This window comes from Sinocyclocheilus anshuiensis, unplaced genomic scaffold (assembly GCF_001515605.1).
Source record: "Sinocyclocheilus anshuiensis isolate Anshui unplaced genomic scaffold, SAMN03320099.WGS_v1.1 scaffold1893, whole genome shotgun sequence".
In the NCBI taxonomy this organism is placed as follows: Eukaryota; Metazoa; Chordata; class Actinopteri; order Cypriniformes; family Cyprinidae; genus Sinocyclocheilus; species Sinocyclocheilus anshuiensis.
Genome location: NW_015539822.1, coordinates 64,990 through 86,376, shown reverse-complemented (window position 1 = coordinate 86,376; position 21,387 = coordinate 64,990). Strand labels below are relative to the sequence as shown.

The window sequence follows — 21,387 nt, the reverse complement described above, 5'->3', positions numbered from 1 at the left end:
TTAAAAAAAAAAAAAAAAAAAAAAAAAAAGAGTCACCAAGAGAAAGAATGAAAGAGAGAAAAAGAGAGAACCTGGAAACATCAAGAGCTTATAGCTTTCAAAGAAACAACTCATGAGACAAACTGAGGAATTCTGCAAGATCCGTATTTGACACAGCACATTTATTTCATGCACATCTAACTGAATAACATATCTAATGCTAAGACTTGCTAATAGAGTGCTAGAACAAAAAAAAAGTTGTTTTAATATATTCACTGAAGTGTTTTTATTCGGATAAGTTTAGTTTTATATCGTTTCACTATAACAGCTCAATTTTTCCAAATAAAAAAATGACATGCTTTAATAAATTATTAATCGTTATGTTTTGTAATTATACTGCTTGTGAAAAATGTAAGAAGAACAAAAAATTTGAATGTGTATTAACGTATAATTAACGAAAGCTATTTCTGTATGTGTTCTCAAATAAAACATGAATTAGTAATTAAAGGATTCCATCTATAAAAATAATTCACAAAGCAGCACAGCCACAAAAACATCTTTTGTCACAGGAAAGTGCCAGAAGATAAGATAAAATAAGATGAGTTTGATAAGACATTTGTGCTTAGCATGCGGTTTCAGACGCACACAGACACACACACACACACACACACACAGACACACACAAACATATACCCATTTATTCATACACACATACACACAAACATATATACACATTTAAATATTCTTTTCATTGTGCAAATTAATAATACATATGATCTTAGGTCTTGAAGGCACTGAATTATTTTTTTAAAAATCAGTCTGAATGGAAAAGCTTTGTGAATTCAGGGGGAAAGAATACCTCTTTGATTTTCAAGACTTTAGTCACTGAATGTATAAGTCATGATTTCAGAGTCTTTGAACATTTAAAGGCATTTAATAACAAGAGTGAAAGAAGGAGTGAAACTCCCACACAAAAAAAGCGGTAAATTTATACACATATCAGTGTGCGGAGCACATTTACGAGTTTCAACTTTCCTTTCGTAACATTCAGTTTCATAAGCCTTTGGTCTATATGAAAACAGATCAGATCTGATTTGAAAAAAAAAGTATTTTCATTTTTTTTATATATATATATAATTCAAAAAGTCAGTTCTTAAACTTTTGTTCTTTTTGATTGCACTGTTTTACTTGGTAACAGCAGAGAAAAACCAGCCAAAATGTAGGTGATGGAAAAACAGCATTCAAACAAAAGCTCTGCACGCACACCTGTGCACATACACACGTATGTGTGTGGCGATATACACACAGACTCACACACAGGGACTGAACGGGTGACCACAGTGCAGAACAGCACAGTCTTGCAGCTGGTGAAGTGTTCATTGGCAGTAAATTCAGAAAGTATGTGTGTGTGCAGTTAGAATCTAGTGCAACGTTGCAAAATGCCTCACTTTGCATGTTTTCTAAATGTGCGTATAAAACCAAAAAGTGTATTCAATAAAATCCACCAAATTTCTTTCCGGCTGCGTTCATTGGATGAAGATCAAAACCGCTATCCCGGAAGGTCTCTCTGCTCGTACCTTCCTCTCTGCCTCAGTCTGACTGACTAAAGCAGTGCTTCTTTCTGTTTTTCTTTATACGGAACGAAAACAGGACCTTTTAGGCCTTTTGTGCATTAGAACCATAGTAAACTGTCCACATAAATTTCAGATAGCTTCTGATTCTGTTCTTAAATACGGTTAATTTTAATAACATTTTAATTTACGTATCATCAAACCTTATTCTTTAAAGAAATGCTTAAACATTAGCTTTTAATAAAATATAAATAAAGTATATAAAGTATTATATAAAGTTAGCAGTCTGGACATTTTCAATGTTTTAAAAAAGTACTAAAGTTATTCAAATATAAAGTAACATATGGAGGTATGGGAATTACACAGTGACTAAAATATTAAATAAAATCAAAACTATCTTTTATTTCACTTTCTTTAACTTTGCGGTTCATTCTCTTTAAACCAACTTCATGAGGTGCATCCTGGGATGTTTTTTCAACAGTTTATGTTTTGTTATTAAAATTCAAAAATGAGCATTTTTTGCTAAGAAATGCGTAGACACAGTTTACATCAATCCAGCATTTAAGCATTTATTAAGATTATGAGAAATTATTTTACGCGAGTGCATACACACACAATATAAAATATCATTTTTAAATGAAAATCAATGCAAGAGGTAAGACAGACTCAGGTGTGGTTGGAATCTGGAATTCTTTTACGGTGCTTTTTAAAAAAAAATCACACTAAAAAAAAGCTTTCAGGGTTTCAGGGTGTTGGACTACAGCGAGAGCTTCAGTGCAAACCGGCATCAGATAATGCAAAGTGATAAGATACAGCACAGCTGAGTTCAGCAAGTCCTGCTTGAATTGTAGCAATTTTGATGAGCAGATATTTAACCACATACGTGATGTGGGCTGCTACGGAAAATTCAGTTTTAGGGTAGGGAAAATTCAGTACAAAAATGCCTATTTGAGAGTCATTTCTGAACAATGTCCACAACCACCAGCCTCACAAACGAGCGTCATCTGATACTTTCGGGGTCCTCAGTTTTTGTCTGTGTGGGTTTTAGGACAAAGTAAACAAAAATAGAGGGAGAATTAAAGATCGCCTTTATCCTTTTAGCAGTTACTTTGTGTTCATTCCGTTTAGGCCAAACACAATGACTAAAAACTGAGGATGTTAAATTCAGAGAGTTTCTGTAAGCGAGACCTTATCTTGCAGTGTTTGTATTATTAATGAGATAATCTGCACGTTAAACCCTTTATCTGTAGTGACGCAGTCATATCTATAGTTGTGGTACTAATCATAACAGCCACAAAGCACAAGATAAACTAATAATCAATTTATCTGACCATTAAACAATATTGTGGCTTGCCAGGTTTGTGACTGAACTGATTACTTATCGACCTTACCTGTCACTGTCTCTATTGTTCATTAATTGTGAGTTTATGAATCTATATAAAGTTTATATCTATAAAAAATCTAAATAATTATCTGCCTTATTTTTGTTGAAAAGCACTGTTCAAAAGAACTGATAAATTCACAATTAATTTAGGATATATTCGCATGATTGAGTAGACTGCAAGAGTTACAAACATAGTGTTTTTTGTATGTTTGAACAACTTTGCATAGAAAAGTCCTGTTATTTCAAATCATTTATAAGACTTTGTTCAGATTCAAAGAAAGTACCAAGTTAAATAAAAAGGATACTTTCTGCATCAATTTCCAATGTGTTTATTCCGTTTTTCACGTCAAACCAGATTTTAGACTAAACTAATGTTGTGCCTTAGGCTCAAAGGTGAACTGGAAATGGAAATGGCATATTTGATGTTGAATGTGTGAAAATCCCTATTACTAAACTCAGTGAGAACAGGTAGAGTCACACACCCACGCTGGACCACTTCACACACACACACACACACACACACACACACACACACACGAGTCTACTGTTAAAGCCATTAATAAATTACACAAGGTAAAAGCAAACACAAACCAAGTATGAAAAATAGAATTAGAATGAAAGTAGCTGCATGGCAAATATATACGAATTAATTCAAGCAAATTAAACTTTCCTGCACAATCTTCTTATCAAGTCAATCTGAATATTTAAGAACATTTCAAATTATAAAAGGCACATACATTCTCTTAAAAAAAACATTGATTCTTATGTCGTGTATCAGGTTCATCAGGTAATGCAAAGGTATTTTGAATAAATAAAAAATAAAAGTCCTGATTTCAAAATCAGATCTACACTGCTTTCTGTATTCCTACAAAATCCTGCATATCAAGGTCCTTCAGGATGTCCATCATCCATCTCTGAAGTCTCGGACGTGTTAATATGGCGGAATGAGTCGCGTACAACTACAAACAGCACAGCGAAACTCCAAAAAGGTCAAACGGAGAGCCTGAAAGCAATGGATATATAATCACTATGTCCTAAACTCGAGTTTGATGAGCGTAACGGAAGAGTAAAATAGACACAAAAGTGTTTTGCAACTTGTAAGTTGCTCTAACCAAAATGAAACCCATTACTTTCAAAGACACAAGGATGCATCCAATGTGATGCATACAAACATTTGTCACACACCCACACAAACATCAGTAAAAATACATACTTATTAGGCCAGACACAAAACATAAATGCCTACCTCGCATCATCTTCACAGCATGTGTGAACTGCTGTCTTTCTCTGGTGAAGCTATACGTCAGAATCACTCAATATGGTTGACAGCTCTGTCTCACAGTTAATCAAACTTCTGAACAGATGATGCTGTCGCACGGTGGGAGATGACAGAGAGATTAGGTGGTTTTCGGTCGGTAGGTGACAGAGAGAGAGAGCATTTGTATGTGTTTCTATCCGCGAGTGACAAAGAGGGAGAGGGTCTGTCCCTTTCAAACTGTAAGGTACACCTCTCTCTGTCACACACGCATGATGTCTCTTCTAAAGCACTTTATGTGCTGTTTCTCTGTCCGCCTATAGGTGGACTCTACTTTCTCTTTCTCTTTCCATTTCAGCAGTGAGCAGCTCACTTCTGTATGTTTGTCTTCATTGCATCCTGAAATCCTCACTCTATCCCTCTCACTTTCCACCAGTGCGCACACACACAACTAAAAACTCCCAAATAGTATCAAACCATCCTGAACAATTTCTGTTCTTCGGATTGTGCTTTCAGGGAAAAAAGGTACAAAAGCTATCACTGGGACGGTAACTTGGGGAAGTCGTGGCCTAATGGTTAGAGAGTCGGACTTGTAACCCAAAGGTTGCGGGTTCGAGTCTCGTACCGGCAGGGATTGTAGGTGGGGGGAGTGAATGTACAGCGCTCTCTCCCACCTTCAATACCACGACTGAGGTGCCCTTGAGCAAGGCACCGAACCCCCAACTGCTCCCCGGGCGCTGCAGCATAAATGGCTGCCCACTGCTCCGGGTGTGTGTTCACGGTGTGTGTGTGTTCACTGCTGTGTGTGTGCACTTTGGATGGGTTAAACGCAGAGCACTAATTCCTAGTATGAGTAACCATACTTGGCCACATGTCACGTTACCTTTCGAAATGTACACTTTTAGACTTTTTTTGGTTACACTTTATTTTAAGGTGTCCTTGTTACAGTGTAATAATACATTTAAGTACTGAGTAATATTAAATAATAACTACATGTACTTACTATATGGTTAGGGTTTGTCTTAGGGTTACTTGCATGTAATTTTGCATAATTTATTGTTATTATAATATTAAGTACATGTAGCGTGTAACATGGAAACCTTAAAGTGTTACCCTTTTTTTTTTTTTTTACTCGTAAAGGGTGCATATTAGTATGTTGAAGGTGCATAATATTAGTACCTAAATATTACATATTAGTGTCTTTTGAAAGGATACTGCCCCAGTGACAGATTTGTACCTTTTCTGTACTTGATTAAAGGAGAAAGCAGCATTTAAATGGTAAAGTATTGTCTTGTTGGCTATTAGGAACCGTTCAGAAAGGATGTGAGGCTGGTCTGATAGGTGGTAGAGGGTATTGGTGTAAACAAGCTGGTTAAGATCGTCATTTGATATTGGTGCCACAGCATACGGTAGAGTTGTTATTGCTTGTCATTATGAATCATGGTCCAACCACGCTCTGCGTGTTTTCTAATCCACCTACAGTCACATTCAAATAAAGCCAGTACACTAATATGATATGAAACAAAATCTTTTTTTTTTCCTTTAAGGGTTTCCTAACATTTTTATAAAGTGCATTTGACTGAGAAACAATTTATAGAAGGATCTACAAAGATCAAATGACCAAGTGGACATTGTCACAAAGTTCAAATTTAAATGCAAAAATAAAACAAAAAATTAAAGGAGATAAGGAAGGAAAGAAAGAGCAGAAGACTTACACAATGCACGCTTGTAATCAAACACAAAAGCGGGAAGAGTTTTAAACAGCATCTTTTCACCAAAATACTCTCAGATCTTATCTTCATTCAGATGCACACACCCATAGCTGTGCACACCTGTGCGTGCGTGTCTACGGTAGCTTTGCTCACGTTTAAACATACAGCTTTTGTGGCTGAAGTAAAAATATATGTGGATACAGGTGCATTGTGTTTGTGTGTGTGTGTTCTTTACAGGTGTAATAATGCACCGCTTTGCTACACTGATACATGCCCCCTCCCTATAACCACAATGGAGGGGTTCTCTGATATGCAAAAAAACAACATGCAAAGGGGGTTAAACAAGCCACCTTTCAAAGCATGCACACACTAGGAAACTGCTATTGTGTTTGACTATATAACATACTTGCATAGCTACACAGAGTGAACAGACAGTGTATAACTGAATGGTTGAGATTCTCAGTTGTACTTACTTAGATGGGATTTCTTGTGCACTGGATTTCCTAAAGAAGGGCACAGAACAATAGTTAGTTAGGCAATTAATATGTTTCGTGTATCTATATATGTTCTAAATATGTTAAATAAAAAATTCAATATAATCGTGATGTAGCATGAAATGCAACTATAGTTGTAAACACATCCAATGTCTCTCTGTCTTGAAATATTGATTTAGGCCTGTCTCTATATCAGACTCTATTGAAAAAAATGAAATCACACCACAATGTCAAAATTTTGACATCATCTGTTTGATTTTTATTTTTATTTTTGGAAGTAAATTCAATTATTTTAATTAATTATTAAAATAAAACAATTTCATTTTCATGACTGAAAATGAGCTGTGTCCTACTTGTTGCATTTGTTAAGCTTTCAACCTTGTAATCCATAAATCATAATTATCAAGGAAATATTTTTTCTTATACAAGTTTATCAATAACTACAAATCAAAACTTTGGTCAAACTAGCTAGAGTCTACTGAGAGACGGCTTAATTTATAGTAAATTAACAACCTGTTACTCATTCTGATTTTTATTTTATTAGATTTAATTACATTTCAATTTGATTTAAATTTAGATTTAAATTTGGTGTTTATTTAATGTTTATTGCTAAAAACAACAAGTCATACAAATCAGGTTTAGACATGTCTCAAATTTGTTAACAGGATTAAAAAAAAACAGGTCATATTTTAATTGAAGTTAAAGGGATAGACCACACAAAAATAAAAATTATGTCATCATTTACTCACCCTCAAATTGTTCCAAACCTGTGAGTTAGTTTCTTCCATGGAACATAAAAAATATTTTTTGATTCGGTTGGTAACCAAACTGTTGATGGTCCCCATATGGAAAATAATTACTATGGAATTTCATTGGGGACCAGCAACTGTTTGGTTACCCACATTCTTCAAAATATCTTATTTTGTGTTCAGCAAAAGAAAGAAACTATCGCTTTAATAATTAACATTTTTAAGCACGTTTAAGAAAAGCCAACATTTCTAAGAGTACTAGGGCTTAGTTAGGACCCTATTCATGGAAAGTGTCAGTGTTATTCACACACCTACACATACTAAACAACTAACACTGTAAAATGTATGCGTGCACATACACTAACACATGTACATAAACACACATCACAAGCATGCTTTTATTGGCATGAAAGCACAAACACACATCATCATTCACATGAAAAGCCCCCTTTAACCCCCATCCCAGCCCACACGTGAGCACAAACAGCAATCTCCGTTGTCTGACGTTTGACCACACTTTAAGAAAGTTCAGATTTGATGCTGTGTTGGCCGTTTCCGATGGGTATTTTTAGCAGTGTGTCTGTCTGAAGACACAGGGCAGGTACGATAACCATCACTGGGAAGAAGACTTGGCCTCTCTCTCTCTTACTTTCTCTGTCTGTCTCTCACTCCGGCTGTCTCTCTCGCTCTTTGAAGGGCTTTGTGGCTTTTTGAAAAAGTCACTTTTGCTTATGTAGCGGAACACACACAAATAGGTGCGTGGCGACTTGCAGACGTACTCGGAAACAAAGACTCTCAAAGCAGGTATTTCACAACTCGATTTGCCTAATAGCAAAAAAATGACCAATGCTGTTTTCGGTATGATTTTTCGGTCAGTAGGATGCTCAGTTCTGTGGATTTTCTCAAATTCTCCAACAAAAATGCATGAATTTATGTTTATAGGCGTAAGAGAGCAATGACGTTCATCATTTGATGGCAGATTAAAGTATTCTCTGTGGTACCTGAATGATCAGGGTGATATAAGGCACCATGGTAACAGATCTAAATGCAGTTGGATAACCCAGACAAGCCCTGATTACACTACTTATCGATCCATTCTGGCCAACTAGCACGGTTACTTGACCATGCAGCTATTACGGGACCAGAGACAACGAAAGAGAGATTTTGTGTGCTTGAGTTAACGTCCTTTGAGAACAAACAATCACACTTATTCAGAACTCACTATCACTACATCTTTAGCATGATCGCTAAAATAGCATTTTAAAATGTATAGGAACACATATCTACAAATTAGCAAATTAAGTCATTAAAACAACAAAGTAACAGTCTAGACACTCTGAAAAACACACAGATAGAGCAAACTGACATGTGGGCCTCTGTTATCAGTGCCTGACATAAACGTATCATCTTGCTTGCACAGAACAACACTTGTCAGTAGGGATGGGTACCGAAACCCGGTATTTAATTGGTCTTGGGGCTAAATTATGAAAGACCCGAGTACCGATAAGCTCTGACGTTAACAGTTCTGCTGTCGGTACTGGAGAAATTAAGAAAACACACATACATTTGTTATTGCTATATAGACATTATCTTGCAAATTCTATCTCACCAGAGTCGTCAGCTGTTTTTATATGCAATATTATTCAAACATTTGTCTATGATGCATTTTTGCTATTTGCAATTCAGAAGCGAGATCGCGCTCATGCGGAGGAGCTTCAGCACGCGCAACATGAAAGCACTGTTTGACTATGATAGAAGAGAGAACTAAACATTCAAACATCTGCTTACACTTTAGCCTTGTGGCTGTTATATTAAGCTAATTGATTTTTTTTTTACTTTGATTATTGCTTCTAAGCACTATAAAAAAAGAAGACATTCTTCTAGCGCAACTTCTTTCCCTTCACAGTGGCGCACATTCGTTCCTCCCTAAAACCCAAACTTAACGTTAGAATCAGCTCAATTTGTGATTGTTGTAAAATGCTGTCTTTACTGTTGCTAAATTGTGGGACATGTTTGATAATAAAATGTTGAAAGCACATGAGATGCTGTTGCCCAGGCTGAAATGTGTGTGCACGGTCAAGCAAATTACACTTTGAGCTTCGGGTGCACTTGGGCCATCAATGTTACACAAACAACAAAATGCAAAGAGAAAAATCACTCACAGCTCTTAATCTGAATAACAATTGCTTTAATAAGCATTAATCTATCAAAACATACAGTGAAAGCAGTGTTCATTTACATTTGATTACTTTTGTAATGTCAGTTTGTTTTACTTTGTTTCTTTGTTCATGTTCTTACTGTATCTTATGTATAAAACACATATGTACACACATACATGTATATATTTAAGAAATATTTACTTGTGTGTATATATATATATATATATATACATACAACAAAAAGTACCGATAAGAATACCGTTAAAGTACCGGATCGATAAGCAGTATCTAAGAGTAGTAATACCGTTAAAACCTTAACAATACCCATCCCTACTTGTCAGGTGACAGCTACAATATCGGGTGTCATTATAAGTCATTACTACACATCCTACACATTTAATAGATCTACAAAAAGGAACCATACTGAATTTGTCCATATTTGTCCACTTCAACAGTATTTTTTATTTTTTTTCCTCTCCAAGTCACATGGAGACACTGAAGTTTTAAAGCATTTAAAAGGTGCAACTGTGAACATTCCCAGAGCTGAGTGTCTTGTGAAAGCAATAATCCCACACAATAAGAAAGCAATAATCCCACACAATAAGACTCATAAAGGAGGAATAGGAGAGAACTGTGCATGAGCATCTTAAACCCCAAAAAAGTTGTAGACTGCCCTGGCTAGTGTTGTCACAATACCAAAATTTCAGTTAAATACCAGTAAAAATTCATGGTTCACTGCACCAGTTTTGGTACCATAGCAAAAACTATTTAAACTCTAATCGAAAATAAAAATGTTAAAATGTCAATTAAATTTGTTAAATAAATAATACATTAAACCAACAAAACTTCAACTATTTTGATAAGTGAACACTACTCTTAAAATCTGTTTATACTCCAAGTTTTAATGCACAGATCTATTTTGACGTCAGAATTTTTGTCCCTTTCATTGCTACGAAGATCAGTGTTTCACACTCTTTAGGATTTGCGAGCATGCAGTACTAGTCGATGAACTCGCACTGAACAAAACATCCACTTTGATAGGTATGAAGTGGATTCTTAGTAACTTGGACACATCTGATTGGCCATTGCATTCATGCTCTTGACATAAATGTCTGTGATTGGCTGCAGCGCTCAATGCAACTGTTTGAAAGCAGCACCTACTGTTACATTTTTTTAGTTTCAGTATCAACTTGGTACTTTCAACAACACTAGCCCTGGCAAAAGATTCCCATCAAAATTTAGAATAACTAAAGAAATTCCAGTGTCAACCTCTGAAGACTTGCCAAGAGAGTAAATGGCTGGAAACAAAGAAATGGTCAATCACTCTGACAAAACGAATGTGTATGTCCATGCACTTGTACAGATGTTTTCTTCAACTTTCACATGAAGCACAGGTTGTGGGAATCTCCTCAACCACCTGGATGATGCAATGGCATCCATAATGCCCTAGAAAAGGCAGAGTGTCCCCATTACTATTAGTACCCACGCAGACCGCAGGGCCCCTGCTGACTTCTCTAAAGCCTCTTCCTCTGCAACCTGTATCTATGATGTGTTCAAGCTTCCTATGACATGAATCAGTATTCTATGAATCAAATTAAGGCACTAGCAAGGACCTTGATCATCGTTGTTTGTCACCACAGCTGATCATCATTCATTTTGTTTATTGTGCATCTTACTTAACTGTAATAAAAAGTACAGCAATGCTGTAATATGAGGTCGTCCTAAGTCTGATGACTTAACAGACTGAAAAAGACAAGAGAATATTTCAGAAAAAATAAGTACAGTGAGGAGCCGGTGTTCACTAGTGCACTCAGGGAAGTTCTATAAGGAGCAACGTTTTAGCGCACTGTATTCTTGACAGTGGTATAATTATGGTCATAATATTCTTGACAACTCCCTGGGCAGTGAAACAAGAGGTCAACTATCCAGGTACTAACCAGGCTTATCCCTGCTTAGCTTCAGTGGGTAACCAGTCAAGAGCTGCAGGGTGTTAAGCTGCTGGAAACTGGTGGCAGTTGTCCTCTGTTTTTCCATAACAAGAAGTCTCTGAGGACCCCTGCCACTATACAAGGGAAATCAACAAGTCAACAACATCCTATAAAAACGAAAAACTGACCCATCCTGAGAGACTAACTTCTAAAAAGTGCTTTGAACTCAACTAGCTGTGAATGAAAATGAACCTACATTAATAACTGTAAAGATACAACACAGAGCATCAAAGTTATTTCAGTTTTCAGTTGACAACCATTGACATTATCATGAGTCTCAAGATTTGCCTCATATATGTAGATTCATAAACCGCTAAAAGGTAACACATGCCATATTGTCGTTGAGTGTTTCAATACTCTGTGGTTTCCTTTTGTTTCGCACCCATCTCTTCCTCTGTTCAGTCTTTAAAGTTCTTTCTCACTCCCACCTGTATAAAATCTCCCCCGTGTTTTGTCAAATGTCACACTCTGCCTTCGTACACACCATCAGCTTGGGAAGAAACTGTGAAAGAGTGTTGCAATGTGTGTGAGAGAGGTTTGTGTGTGTGAAAGCAGGTAATCCGTGTAGTGGGGTAGTGGAGGTATAAGCTTTTGGATCTCAAATTAGCCAATCGGCTTCTGGAAATAGATCAGGAATCCAAAAACACTCACTAAACACTAATCTTTCCTTTAATCCAGATTATGTCCATTCTTACCACACACAGAAGTATTTACAGTATTTCTGGCAAGGTGATATGAGGGTAAGTTAGAGAGAATGAGAGAATCAGAGAGTAAAAAAGCAAAATAAATAGTGAGAGAAAACACTGAAGTAATAACACAGATGCATCTAGCGGTAAACATTAGAAGAGTCTGAAAGAGATTTCTGCATTCAGGAGAGGAAAATTGTGGATGTGATATAAAAAACTGAAGGACTCCAGGTGGTTAAACTATCAGTAATAACGTTTACACACACACGGCCTAATTCTGCTCATGAAAGCGGAGTGCTTTGCTTTCTCATCAGACTCACAGTTATTAAAACATTAAGAAAACATCCGGGGACCAATAGAGTGATTATTTGATGACTCTATACTGTGTAAAGTTACCAGCAGGGTCCACAATGTTAAGGTTTTGAATAGAACCAAGAATTTTACAACCTGATGCTGTAGAATATTTATAAGCTCCATAAAGAAATGAAAATTCTGTCATCATTTACTCACCCTTGTGACATTCTAAACGTGTGACTTTACATCTTCTGTGGAACATAAAAGAAGATATTTTGAAGAATGCTGGTAAACATACAGTTTTGGTTGCCGTTGACTTCTACTGTATGGACAAAAAACCCCACTGAGACATTTCTCAAAATATCTTTGATGTTCCACAAAAACAAAAAAGTCATGCAGGTTTGGAATGACATTATGCTGAGTAAATGATGACACAGACTCACAGTTATTAAAACATTAAGAAAACATCCGGGGACCAATAGAGTGATTATTTGATGACTCTATACTGTGTAAAGTTACCAGCAGGGTCCACAATGTTAAGGTTTTGAATAGAACCAAGAATTTTACAACCTGATGCTGTAGAATATTTATAAGCTCCATAAAGAAATGAAAATTCTGTCATCATTTACTCACCCTTGTGACATTCTAAACGTGTGACTTTACATCTTCTGTGGAACATAAAAGAAGATATTTTGAAGAATGCTGGTAAACATACAGTTTTGGTTGCCGTTGACTTCTACTGTATGGACAAAAAACCCCACTGAGACATTTCTCAAAATATCTTCTTTGATGTTCCACAAAAACAAAAAAGTCATGCAGGTTTGGAATGACATTATGGTGAGTAAATGATGACAGAACGTTCCTTTTCACGAGAACTATCCCTTATTTAGGGGATTGTTATTGATGCTACTTTGTAGCTTCTTCAGACCACCATATTGACTCTACATATCATCCATTAACAGGAGAAAAATTAATGGGACCTTTAAAAGAATACCAGTGATATGCGGTTAATTACCAAAGATATTAAATTCAACAATAATTTTCAAACAAAAATGTTATTTGGGGGTAAAGTTGTCTAGAATTTAGCAGTGAGGCTTCTGTTCTAGATTAATAAGCCCCAGGTTATGCATTGCATATATAAATCCTTTGGCTGGATTTTCCATTTGCATATTTTAGAGCACATTGTGGGAAATTCTGTCGTGTTTACCAGCTTTAAATTGCTGGAGTTAAAAACTGGATATAACTTGACGATTCTGTCACAATAGTCTCATGTTAACACATAATGTAACTATAATTTTGAAACAATGTTTATTAATGTAATTCCAAAGTCTATTCCCATTGTAAGGGCATTTATATGGGTTTCCTTCACTGAAGAAAGAATAGAAACTACTGTCTTAATCCATAGACTTGTACTGAACCCGGAACATTCCTTTAAAGAACCCAGGAGGTCTTAACCTATTCTGTGAAGAAGCTGCAATAAATCTCCAAGGATATAAAGTATACAAAATACAAAATATAAAGACGCTGATAAGCACTATAGCGTGTGCACAGGTGAACACAGGGATGAGATGTTGACTCAGAATGGGAAAGTTAAACTTATGATATACACGAGAGATATGAGGTGCAAGTACACAGGGTGCAAGTGGGAGCTCATCAAAGGACAGAAGCAGATAGAACAGAACAGAAAGTGAATGTGGAGGAGTTCAAAACAGAGGGAAAGTGTGTTTAGATGATACAGTGAGAAGAGCAGAAAAGGAGTGTCAGATAAGGGAAGTGTGAGAACGGGGATAAATGTGTTTAGATAGAGGGCTGCATGAAGAGAGTGATGGCGATAGGTGCGTAACAAGAGGGCAAGAGGTTATGACACAGGGTTTATACTTTCTTAATATATGGATTATATGCGTTTCTGTTTGTTACAATGCATAACAAGTCCTATGTGTACTGTTTGTGTAAGCATTGTTTGAGAAGATGAAAAATATATTTTTTAAACATTACAAATACTGTTATATGAAATACAACACTGAGCAAACTAATCTTGCATAATTCAATATATTAAAGTGCAACAACCTTTCATGCCATTTAGACTAAATAATGACATCAAAAACAACTGAAATGTATTATTTGATACTAATTTAAATAATTTAAATTGAATTAAATCATCCACTTTCCATGCACTTAAATTTTTGCCTGAACATGTATTGCATGAACGGGGTTAATGGTTAACAAGCTACACACCTGCATTAACTTCCAGTTTACACAGAATAAGGTCACCGAACAAACTGATCTCAGCGAAAGAATGTCGTAATAGTGAAATAGCCAAAAGTTCAACTTCAGATAACCCAATACACCAGTTTCCAATTAAAGCAATACTCTTTCAGTTGAATAAGGCCCTAAAGAGACCTATTGGGTTGCAAGATCCTAATAAGACACCCTTGAGGGAATTCCATTTCAGTAACTAAAGTATAGTCTTATCTCTGTGCTACTTGGTCAATGGGTATCGCTTTCCATTCCCTTTTTTTCTTTTATTTCCCTGACTTTTTGTTCCTTCCCTGTCTCAGACACAATCAGGCACACAATTAATAGCCTAATGTCCATATATATTACGGAGCCTAACTTAAAAATAATTACAAAAATGTGCTCACTTTTATGTACTATTCAAATTTATTCACATATATATATAGCATTTAAATAACAAGTAAAGAAAATTGTAATAATTGAAAGAACATTTTTGCACTATAAAAAACATATTGGAACGATTCCATCAATGTTAAAGGTTCTTAATGGAATCATTGATGCCAATAAAGAACCTTTATTTTTAAGAATGTACATAGAATTTTTCAAACTTTACAAAATTTGTCACACCGCAAAGTTTAACTCCCAAACTTGAAGACGTGACACTGCACGTTCAACAAGAATAGATAAGACAGCACAGCACACTCTTGTGAATGCACGCTGGATCAGAGGGAGAAGTGACAGAAGTCACAGAGTTGTGGTTTCGCTGGCTCGCTTGGCCCAGGCTTGGCACAAGCGCTGTGGGTTAGTGTGGGACTGCTGGCGCACAGACAGGCACTTCTGTCACATAAGGGGTGTATTTTTAGAGTGCCACTGGTCTCATATCTATGACTGAATGTGTGTGCGAGTTTGTTCCACGTTTCACAAGTGTGTGAAACTCTCTCTCACTCACACACACACACACACACACACACAATCTGAGATCATTTCCCACTAACGCAGCATTTAGGTATGTAATGGGTTAATGAAGGACACGCTTACCTCTTTTACTCTGAGTGCTGTCATGGCTCGGGTCCGGTGATGCAGGCTCATCATTTTCCATTACTTTCCAGTCAAAACTCTGTCCGCCAACACACCTCTTTCCCGAATCGTTTGTGGTTAGGGGTAACTAAATTAAATTAATTAAACTAGAATCCAACTTAAAATAAAGAAAACAAAAGGGAAATGACAACTGCTGCCGCTTTAACGACCGGGACGCCGCAAACGTTTTAACAAGCACATCGCCATTTTCAGTTATTCCCTAAAAGTTGGCGCGTCTGGTCAATAAACAAACAAGGTTTCTGTCAACACGTTCCCCCGCTCCGCTGTCGTTTGAATGTAACTAACGTGCGTAATTGACATTTCAAAGGGAAAGACAAATCGTTGAGCGGTCCCGGAGAGTTGGAGAAAGAGAGAGACGGACAGACATTTGTTGGATAAATCGACCGAGTGGCCTCCGGCTCGCACAGCGCTCGCGCTGTCCCGAGCCAGTACGGTGTTATGTCATCAATCATTATGTAATAGTCGCGGGAAGCGAGAGAGTAATGCTTTTAACTGGAGACTGAAGAGCAGTTTATGAGGCTTTCTGTCCAGTCCACTTTAATGTTATGTGCGTTATTTAAATGTATAATAACATGACACTACACTACAAGACACATTTTTTGCTTAAAAAAAAAATAAAAATCTGTTCTGATGTCATTTTATATATAGTAGGCTAGCTACCAAACTAGTAACTGGATAAAATAATAATGTTTAAACATTTTAATGTAACTCTATAATTGGTTACACTTTACTTGAAGGGGTGTGCATAAGACTGACAACCATAGCCCATAACAAAGACATCTCAAACAATGTCATCTTTGCATTAAAAATTACATAACTGAGCGAATGACACTTAATGACAGTTGTCATAAACATGCATAAAACCTCCTTCATATTCATGACATGTGTCATGTCATGATTATGAAGGTGTCATGTCAGTCTTATGCACACCCCTTCAAGTAAAGTGTTACCCTATAATTTATCTCTCAGGTGTCTAATATGTCTTTTTTCTTTTATAAAGAGAGAAGTTTCACTGGTTTAAGGCACAAGGCCAATAATCCTCATGTGTTATGTAATGTCAATTCAACACTGAACTGTCACCGGATGACAGGAGGCGACTACACTCTTAAAAATAAAGGTTCTTTATTGGCATCAATGGTTCTATGAATGAAGAACCTTGAACAACCATGGAAACTTTCAAATGCAGAAAAGGTTCTTTCTAGTTGAAAAAGGTTCTTTAGATTTTTAAAATGTTCTTCAAAATGGTTCTTTTAGGAACTGTTCACTGAAAGGTTCTTTTGGGAACCAAAAATGGTTCTTCTATGGCATCACTGCAAAAACACCCCTTTTGGAACCTTTATTTTTAAGAGTATACGTCAGTGTGTCCACACACACTATAATGCATTCCACTGGTAAATATTGATGACATTGTATCAATGTACACCTTAATCTTTATCCACTTTCCCTAAACTTATTTTATGGGTTTAGGGCATAGAAATATACAGTACATCTGGCATTGGTATTAATTTATTAATTTATCATTTACTCACCAAGTTGATGGTAGCCATTAACTTCCATAGTACTTTTTTCCATATGTTGGAAGTCAGTATAGTTACCTGACTGGTTGCCAACATTCTTCAAAAATGTCTTCTTTTGTGTTGAACAGAAGAAAGAACATCATACTGGTTTGCAACATCTATAGGATGAGTAAACAATGACAGAATTTTCATTTTGGGGTATTCTATCCCTTTAGGTCTATATTATATGAATGTCTGTTCCAGACATTCAAGGACCAGAGACAGGGCTTCAAACTGTCATGGTCCTCCAAAATTGAGATTACTATAAGAATCCTCAGCACAAACAGTGCAAATGACCACAAGCACCCCCAGTCATTGGCACCACTGGGCCCTATACAGTATACCGCATTGGGCCCCTCTAGTAAAGCGATGTATGAAGCACAGCTCACACAGAACTTACTTTAAAACCAAGCAGCTTGTTGTTGGTCAGTGCAGCAAATTTGCATGTCCAGCTTGACCCTGATGTGAAATCTGCATAAGAAAGTCTTTCACCTTCATGAAAAATTTCCTGATCACACGAATTCCTATTAAAACGATTCTATTTCATGATCGAAAATTTGCCGAACAACAGTAAATGTGATCGCACCTTAATGGGTTCTCCAGCAGAGAGCTGGTTATTTATTGTTATATTTATTACACTCTTAAAAATAAAGGTGATTCACGATGTCATAGAAGAACCTTTTTGTCTAAATGGTTCCATAAAGAACCTTTAACATCTGAAGAACCTTTCTGTTTCACAAAAGGTTCTTAATGGGGCGAAAGAAGGTTCTTCAGATTATAAAAAGGTAAGAAAGAGATGAATGAATGGTTCTTTGTGGAACCAAAAATGGTTCTTCTATGGCATCGCTGTGTAGAAACTTTTAAGCACCTTTATTTTTAAGAGTGTAATTATGTTTCTAATTATTAACAGTATAAAAAGCCGGCATGTCACGGCAACGTCAATGTAAAGGCTAGGTTTTGACTACAATTTCTGAACTGCCAGTAAAATGGATCTCAGCAGAGGCAACGGTGAGATGATGGAAATGGCATTTTGGTCAGACCCAGGTTTGAACGTTAACACCACTCATGGAAAATATCTCCCCGCAGAGCTATGTTGAAGTGTTCCCACAGAAGCCATCACGCAAAGCCCACTTGACCAGACACTCAACACCTCTCCATAGATAGAAACCCACCTCAGACTGTGTCCTACATACATCATATGCGAGAGGCCTGTGGGAGACTGCAGGGGCCACCACAGAGATGCAGGTCTAGATGTTTCTTTCTATCTATCTAAGTCAGATTCACATGAGGATAACAAGGCGATAAGACAACAATTATACATATATTTATCTGTAAAGCTCCAGCTTCACATGCCCATGAGTGGTAGCAAGGCATATGAAGTCACACTGCACCGCATGGCAGTATTTACACAGAGATGCTGAGTTTAAAGTCTCCACATATGAATGTACACTCCTCTGATGTGGACAATGTGTCATTCATTACCGTAACACTGCGGTGTCAGTCAGTTCTCTTTACTGGAATATATGCAGAATGTGAAACTCACACCAAATGGATTTCATGCAAGCACAATATGGATATGATGGATATCTTGCTTCTTTCTATAGGAAAGACAAGTGCATAGAGATTACTGTTTTTTTTACTGTAATTTAAGTGTTAAGAGATTTAATTAAATCGTACAAAAATAAAAGTCATTCCTAATAATACAATTGAAAAATTTATATATTATTTTGTAATACTCTTAATACTACAGAAAACACTTCAAAAATTCCAAAAACTATAACTCAAAAACAAACAAATAAATTAATACATTTCTGCAACATGACAATTGGCTAAAAAAGTGTGGATCAGCTCCATCTTACTACTTTTTTCTTTTTCATTTATTTTTATTGATTGATAGATTTTTATTTTTTAATTTTACTGTATTGTTTATTCATTCATTCATTTTTTTTTTGTTGTTGTTGCTGTTTTTCAGTCTAGACAGTCACAGGACAGTTATTTCAGCCATAACTGTCAGGTAGTAGGAACATTTTACACGTTATTCTAGCAGAAATCGCTTACAATGCTTTTAAAACAATTTTGTTTATTGAAAAAAAAATATATATAATAATAATGTTTCCCCAATATGAGTGAGTGGTGCTATAGAGTGGATTCGGTGTAGCGCTTACATGTGCGCATTTCTGAATACCCCATTCACAGAGATTAGGTTAAATATCAGCTAGATCAGTTGGTCATTGCGCACACACCCACACACACACACACACCACCTCAAACACACACCTGCGATCTTACTCACGTGTATAGAGATGTGTGCACATGCACATGGCCTGTGGTGGATTTTTGGCTGCTTTCAGCTTCGTGCTCCAAATAAATAACCCAGTTTTATTGACACAAATAGAACTACCAGGAGCGAAACAGGGGAAGAGAACGAGTGTGAGAAAAAAATAGAGATAAGTAGATAAGGTACAAGTTCAGTTTACTAGGTAAAATCCGCAATGCATTTCCTCTAATGGAGTGTACGATGTAAAAAGCATATGTTCAGACTGATGAGCACAGAGCAAACAGTTAAGTGTGTGTTAGGCAGATCTCTGTATTGGGAACAACCCACAGGTGTGCAATGAGTCTATGTGGGTGTGTGGATAAAGTGGTTTCAGGTAGTCAGATTTGGTTGCGTATTAATGCATATTTTCACACTTAGTGCATCAATGACATCAGCTTGTTTTCTTTCTTACATAATATATACAGAGATATGAGAGTATGTTTACCTGCAACCTCAGTGTAGAGTTTAGACTCACCAGTGCTGGTCACTTTACAAGTGATGGAAGTTTCTCATCACTTTCTGAGATCTGATCCTGAGTGCAGTAGATGAAAACCACACTACTCAGAGGAACTGGACTGGACAGAAAGAAAAGAGTTGAACAAGTGTCAACCCTGATGCTCAATCCCTAAAACCACTCAAACCATTGAACAAATAAGGGCAGTAAGTATCAGCAGTCATTGTGTCAATCATAGTGGTTATGCCTCCCATGTAAATAACTGCCACACAGGAAAATAATCTGACATCACTTCCTGTTCTAAGACATAACATGGGACTCCCCCATCCTTCACAAATTAGTTAGGGTTTACTGTGCCTTGAAACTGTGGCATTCATATTTTGAGGCGCTAAGACCCTAAAAGATTGAGCTACAATATTTCAACAACATTTTGAATGACACATTGACATTTTTATTTTACATTAAGTGTTATATAATTAAGTGAGTGAAGCACTTGTTTACCTAGAAGGTCCATCCAGTGAATGTCCTGGCTAAAACATACAGGGGGCCCCACTCCTTTTCTTGCCATTTCCGGTGTCACTCTACGGAGCATTATAATGGCGTACTCAGTGCATCTCTGGACTCCTCGGTCAATTCGGTTGAAGTCCTGCAGCTGAATTGAGAACGGAAACAGCGACATCTTCTGAAGAAAGAGCGACACTGCAGATAGGCGTCCTAAATGTTTAGAAACCTTGAATATAAGGCCAGTGCAATTCCTGCAACACAACGGCAAACTTACAGCCACAGAGCCTTACATGGAAATAAACTGTAAATAAAATTAATTGAAAACTCTCAGTATCTTACAAGAGAATGTTTAAAACAACTCTAAAAAGAACATTGCCATATCCACTTGCTGCAGTTGAATTTCCCACATGAAAACTGGCCAGCAACGTTACACAAGCATCAGTGGAACATCATGTTTCTCAGACTGTAACTGTGGGAGGCCCCATAGAATGTGTTGGTTCTGTAAATTGTGGCGTCATAATGATATGTGAAGGAAACAAGTCCTGCAGCTAATGGGGAAAGGATGAATATTGAGGGTGATCACTACCTTTGGAGGCATTTATGAGTTTTTCATGTTTTACTTAAGCTGCCATTTTTATCAGAATTTGTCTTTTGCCCGCTTAATGTGTGGGCCTTCCCAGTGCTGTCACTGCTAGTGTAAAGGAAACTGTCTCAAAGTCAGCACTCAAAGATCCTCAGTGCAGGGCCGGCACCAATGCCACTCTGGTCCCAGAGATCTCTTTCTTGGTCCACTCACAGACATTCTTTTTGCAGCTGTGAATGGAACCTGAAATGATCCAAGAAAGTTCCTCTCAAAGCGTTCCAGAGCTGGGGCCTAGAGGTTACTGTCACTCCTGCCACAGACATTACTATTCACTGCCGCCAAGGATGCCTCAGTCTCAGAGCAGACACC

General features: G+C 36.9%; 1 protein-coding gene and 1 long non-coding RNA gene across 2 annotated transcripts in view; both read right to left on the bottom strand.

Moving 5' to 3' along the window:
* Positions 1-16,025, bottom strand: part of rorc (RAR-related orphan receptor C) — a 33,939-nt gene extending 17,914 nt beyond the window's left edge. Inside the window, exons 1-2 of the mRNA XM_016480376.1 lie at positions 15,545-16,025; positions 6,375-6,404 (exon numbers count right to left, since the gene is read on the bottom strand). Of these exons, the coding sequence (XP_016335862.1) occupies positions 6,375-6,404; positions 15,545-15,605 (91 nt within the window). The 5' untranslated portion in view covers positions 15,606-16,025. The remainder of the gene's footprint in view (positions 1-6,374; positions 6,405-15,544) is intronic.
* Positions 16,026-19,120: 3,095 nt separating this feature from the next.
* Positions 19,121-20,482, bottom strand: LOC107684186 (uncharacterized). Its single transcript, XR_001633822.1, has 3 exons — positions 20,433-20,482; positions 19,953-20,052; positions 19,121-19,557 (listed from the first exon to the last, which is right to left on the bottom strand). It is a non-coding gene; the product is annotated as an uncharacterized LOC107684186 (long non-coding RNA).
* Positions 20,483-21,387: the final 905 nt, after the last annotated feature.